The sequence below is a fragment of the Anabrus simplex genome, chromosome 7, assembly GCF_040414725.1.
Source record: "Anabrus simplex isolate iqAnaSimp1 chromosome 7, ASM4041472v1, whole genome shotgun sequence".
NCBI lineage: Eukaryota > Metazoa > Arthropoda > Insecta > Orthoptera > Tettigoniidae > Anabrus > Anabrus simplex.
The window spans coordinates 113,605,081-113,611,080 of record NC_090271.1 but is presented as its reverse complement, the minus strand read 5'-3'; the positions used below and the strand labels follow the sequence as shown (position 1 = coordinate 113,611,080).

General features: G+C 40.9%; 1 protein-coding gene across 4 annotated transcripts in view; it reads left to right on the top strand.

The window, feature by feature from the left end:
• The first annotated feature begins 3,882 nt into the window (after positions 1-3,882).
• Positions 3,883-6,000, top strand: part of sicily (NADH dehydrogenase (ubiquinone) complex I, assembly factor 6 homolog sicily) — a 36,962-nt gene continuing 34,844 nt past the window's right edge. Inside the window, exon 1 of one of the 4 annotated variants that reach the window (XM_067150712.2) lies at positions 3,883-4,000. Coding sequence is in view for 1 of the 4 variants with exons in the window: in XM_067150711.2 (XP_067006812.1) it covers positions 3,983-4,119 (137 nt within the window). In the remaining 3 variants the exon portion in view is untranslated. Of the gene's footprint in view, positions 4,120-6,000 lie in introns of all 4 variants that reach the window. The other 3 variants (XM_067150715.2, XM_067150714.2, XM_067150711.2) reach the window with 3 other exon arrangements.

Sequence of the window (6,000 nt, the reverse complement as noted above, 5' to 3'; positions counted from 1 at the left end):
TCAAGAAAATGGCCCGATATCATCATCCGATTCTTCCCAAGCTGCAGTTATTATCTGAATATTTTGGAAATGGACCTGTAGTACACACAAATATCCGGCACTCCTGTGGGCTTATGTTCAGTTTATATATTTACGACCTCACGTTGTTCAAACAAGAACTCACCCTAAGTACTCTATCATGTTTCCTGCGACTATACAGTTACCTAATATCATCCGTACAAAATTCGATGATTCCAGTATCTCCGAGAATTTAAACAGACTGATAGCAACTAAGTCATTCAAAATTATTATAGATCAATATAATCAATACATTCCCTTTTATACTGATGGCTCAAAACATCAAGACACATCCGACGTAGGAGCTGCTTTTTATTCCCCTCTGCTGCAATTATCCAAACAATTCATCTTACCCCAATACGCATCCATCTACACAGCTGAAATATTTGCAGTTCGTCAAGTGTTAATATATATTAAACATTCTACGATCCAAAAGGCCCTCATCTGTACAGATTCTCTCAGTGTTCTTCAAGCATTAGAAAATCCTACAAAGGCGGACAATTGGTATATAGAAAATCTAAGACAACTATTGTATGATCTAACTATACTAAATCGTTCCGTATTATTTACCTGGGTGCCAGGACATTCTGGCATAACAGGCAATGTCATGGCCGATAAACTGGCCAATGAGGCAGCTGATGGACAAGGCCTACGCTACCATATTGCACTCGCACACAATGATGTATGGACAATTTGTCAGAAATTTCTCCGAGAAAAGCGGAACGAACATTGGCGTCAATCTGCACAATTTAAAGGTAAACATTTCTACAATATTCAAAATAACATTGCTATTAAACCATGGTTCGCAAAAGGAAAGTACACTCGACGTCATATTACTACTCTAGTCAGACTTCGCTTGAATCATGCCTGTACACCGGAACATCTGTATCGTTTAAAGATTAAGGAAAACAACTTGTGTACTTGTGGTCACTATGTCGGCACTATAAATCATATTTTGTTTCAATGTGAGAAATATCCCCGACAGCAACAACATCTCCTTTCCACTTTACTATCACTCGGATTTCAACTTCCTCTCACTATTTCTTGTTTAGTATACCATCCGACAGTTCGCTTAGCTGAGTTACTGACTAACTTTTTTCACGCATGTAATATCCTGATTTAATCTGTACGATCCTGCCCAAATACTTTAATATGATAATACCGGACAGCTTGCTGTTTTCAGCGAGAAAGCCGATAGTGCTGCTACCTACATGGCTTGGTGTGACCAACTCTTCAAAAACATATTGCCATCTGCATGATTCTTGGCGCACTGCCGTGTTGTTTATAATGTATCAGTGTTTGTCACTAGATAATCTTACATTGCAGTTATATTCCAAGAAAAGTGTTATGCGCTGAACAAATTACCCAGCAAGATAATGGGCGTGGGAAATGATAAGGACCGCAAGTATTACAAAAAGTAATGACCTTCCATCTGTGTTGAGGTTACATTCTATGCCCCTTATATTAAGAAATTCAATCAAATACCCTACTGAAATGTTAGTAGGACGTAAAACCAATAATATTAACAAATATGCAACTCTAGTATACTCAAGCTTGAGGGTCCATATTCTTAAACAGTGCCATAAATTTCACAATCGAAAACTTGTGGGTCTGTAGCGTAATGGTTATCGTGGTAGTCTTGAAATTGAAAATTCAAAGCCATGAGTTTCGAATCCAGTCACCTTTTCTTTTACTGTAAGAAAATAATAATTTTCTTTACGTCCCACTAAGTACTTTTACGGTTTTCGGAGACGCCGAGGTGCCGGAATATAATCCCGCAGGAATTCTTTTACATGCCAGTAAATCTACCTACACGAGGCTAACGTATTTGAGCACCTTCAAATACCACCGGACTGAGCCAGGATCGAACCTGCCAAATTGGATCAGAAGTCCATCGCATCAACCGTCTGAGCCACTCAGCCCGGCGTAAGAAAATTATTTCAGTGCATTAATGGCATAGGCTTGAGCACCAGTCCAATTAATTTAAAACGTGTGTATGGTAATTCTTCATGCATTAATTTGTGAAAGAGACTGTAGGAAATTCTGGACCCTTCATCCTTGTCAGGAACATCGTAGTTCACTCACGTAACCCCAATATGTGTTATATATTATGTATTTTTGTCTTCAGAGGTAAAACAGAAAATTCAAAGAACGGCAAAAGCGAGATGGCAGCGTGAGGTTGAGTTGCTCTGTAGAGTTCGGAAAGATCGGCCGTACCGAAGAAGAAGAAGAAGAAGAAGAAGAAAGAAGTCAACATAATGGACCAAACTACTGTTTCTTAATTACAGCTTCTTCTCTTTCCCAAAATCTTAATAAATCATGGATGTTGTTAGGTTATCTGTCCCCGTTGGCTCTTTGGCTGATTGGTTAGCTCTTCGTTGCCCCCCCCCCATTTATGATACCTTCATTCTTTGGAGTGTTGGACTTCTTCCATTTCCCTTCTAAAACCAAACCCCTTGGCACTACAGCCCTTGAAGGGCCTTGGCCTACCAAACGACCGTTGCTCAGCCCGAAGGTCTGCAGATTACGAGGTGTCGTGTGGTCAGCACGACGAATCCTCTCGGCCGTTATTCTTGGCTTTCTAGACCGGGGCCGCTATCTCACCGTCAGATAGCTCCTCAGTTCTAATCACGTAGGCTGAGTGGACTTCGAACCAGCCCTCAGGTCCAGGCAAAAATCCCTGACCTGGCCGGGAATCGAACTCGGGGCCTCCGGGTAAGAGGCAGGCACGCTACCCCTACACCACGGGGCCGGCCCATTTCCCTTCTGATTAGTGTTAATAGAGGATGGCTGGCCAGTTGTACTTCCTTTTAAAATAATCACCACCACGGAATGGTCAGCGTACTGACCTTCGGTTCAGAGGGCCCTGGTACGATTCCCGGCTAAGTCGGAGATTTTAAAAGCGTCTGTTAATTCCTGTAGATCGAGGGCTACGGGTTTGTGTTCGTATTCATACGCATCTTCAAGTATATACAACACAACATGCAAAAAACAACTACAAAAACACTAGTGAGTACGGTATATATCCCTCCACATATGATTGCTGTTATGAAAGGCATCCGGCCGGAAAACTAGGCTAAGTCCATACAAAATCTTGCGCTAGGTAATTGAGAAAAGGTTAGAAAGAAGAGAAGAGTGTAGTTATTAAGTATTTCTCCAGAGGCTGGGTGGATCCTCAAACAGATTCTGCTTTACAATTTTTAAGACATAGCGAAAGGCACGGCTAACACAATGCTCGTTTGGAGGTTTATGAAGGAGGAATTTCATATTTTAAAATTTCATTCTTAATTATTGTGATTATTCAATTATTTTAACAAAAATATTTCCAATGAGTGTGGTGCATTCCTCTCAGCTGTAGCACAGACAAGTATGCAGTTCACACCAACACGCTAGATGTCACCACCATCGCTGTTCGCACTCCACTCAATGCTGTTGAGATACAGCTGTCCGGTATTGGTGTATTAAAGTATTTGTCCTGCCTCCCTTATTTGTGATCTGGTCATGTATGTCTATAGTAGTAAATCGCCGTGATAGATCACACTGGCGTGAAGATGTAGAACCCTGTGTCCCCGTGCTAAATCCCTGCAACCTAACACATGTCAAATTGTTCTGCTGTACATATCTGTAGTATTAGACGCCTCGAATATTCCTCATGTCTCTTTCCTACACAACCTCTCCCAATACACTAGTGTGTACTTCCGTTTCCAACTACCCTCTAATCTATCCCTTTTTGTAACAGAAACTTTGATTGGTGAAGTTTAAAACAACCCAGTGACTGGACGTAGTGCGCTGCGCAGAGTCCAAGAACAAACAAAGAAGAAGAAGAATGTGGCGAAGCAGCGCAAGTTATTTGGTGACCGTGACATAACCTTACTTTATGGAATCGATTTATAGGTTATGTAAAGAATCTGACGTTTGAATCAGTATGAAATTACTTCGGCACGTAAGTTTTATAGGCAACAAATTCACTGGCATTGTTAGTACCAGCTATCAATTTGGCATTTGTGATTATAGCACATCGAAACAAAGTTCTCCCGCAGAGTATTGTGTTGACATGGTAAGGTATGTCATGATTCCAATAATGGAAGTTTACTGTTGAGACAATAAGATCACTCGAAATAAACTATCAACGTATTAGATCAAGTTCAATACATTTAGTACATATCGAAGGGATGTTAAGTAGAAAGAGAGAGAGAAAAGGCCAATCGGACATGAATAAGATTCGAACCCACAACCTACCGTTCAGGTTGTGATCAGTAATTAGTCCTACATAGCGAAGAGTTGTTAAGCTCGGAACAAAAATGGTCAACCGGAACTCTACCTAATACGTTGAAAGTTTATGTCGCGAACAATGCGGTCATGAAAGTAAAATATTCACTTAAGATCACTGTTTCCTTTTTCAATTATCAGCGTATAGGCGATGATTATTTTGGAAACTGAAAGACATAAGGAATATAAATGCAAAACTCTGTACGTTTAGCTCGCTCTGTAGTCTCGTATGCTTCTATGCCCCTTACTTGGAAATCATTTAAGTAACCTTTACCAGTAACTACCTGATACCATGATGATGATCGTATTCAATTCTTCCCGAATGTTGAAGTGGCGCTAGTATGGAGCAGCTACTGCCCCTCAAAATCTTCATGCTAAGTTCCCACAGGGCAGTTTGAACACTCCAAATCGTGAATGAAAAGGACTGCAGTCAGAGGCATAATTTCATAATTTGTGCAGGGAGCCCCACCCTTTTTTTTTTTTTTTTTTGCCATACGAGTTCTTATCTTATTAAGCGTTCTCCATACTGGCAATGATTGTGAGGCACGAGTTGGAGTTCCCTCTCTTGGCTTATTCCAGTCCGGCAGTGTCGACTGTTGCTGCCATTACTGGTTCCTGAGTTCTCTTGGTTAAGCTGTAGCAGGCTTGATGCTGTTCCTTGATCTGAGATCCCGTTTTACTGCTGGCTAGCCATGAAAAGGAAGGCACTTGTCTGTCTTTCAGTTTCAGCTCCTACTTATTATCAAGCAGGGTGTGGTGCTGTACTACAGGTGTGGTTGGTGCTGTAGCATACTGTAGGTGTGGTTGACTTTCTTCCCAATGATTAGTCTGAGACATGCAGAGACGATATAACAAGTTTAATTCAAAGCAGCACTTTCTTGAATGTACAGAACTGGCTCATACAAGACAGGCATACTGGCTGTAGAGAAAGCAAGTGCCAAGGTTTTAGTTTGCACAGTTGCTGGATGTGCTGTCTCTTTAACATCCTAAGTAAGGTGGTCCTTGTTCTAACCTTCATGCCAATGGAATGGCAGTATTCTTTAAATGTGACTGAATGATGTAGTTGAACTCCAAGGTACTTTACAGATGCGGAGAACTCAAGTTGTCTTCCTTTCCGACAGATATTAAGTTTATGGTTTGTAGCATGGTTGTTAAGATGAAACAGTCTGACCAGTATTTTGCTAGGATTTGGTTTTAGAAATTTGTCTTTGTCGTACTTGGACAGATTACTGAGGCAGGTCTGCAGCTGGGATTCTATGTCTATTACTAAGTAAGCTATTCTATTACTTTGACTGTGCTCCAACACCAAGATCATCAGCATACAAAAAGTGCATTGTGTCCTCACTGATAGGTGGATCATTCATTATACATTGAAAAGGATTGATGCAAGGACATTACCCTGTGGGAGACTATTTTTTAAAATCCTTTCAATGATACCCTTAATCTTGAAGTGTCACCTGGAATCATACACATAACACTATTCCTCCACCGCAATAACACACAGTTATCTACACATGGCAGATGCCGCGCACCCTCATCAGAGGGTCTGCCTTACAAGGGCTGCACCCAGCTAGAAATAGCCACACGAAATTATTATTTATACCTGGAATCATCTATTCTGCAGGAGGTGTTGAATACTTCTTGCAAGTTTGAAATCTTCTGTCAATTTAAACA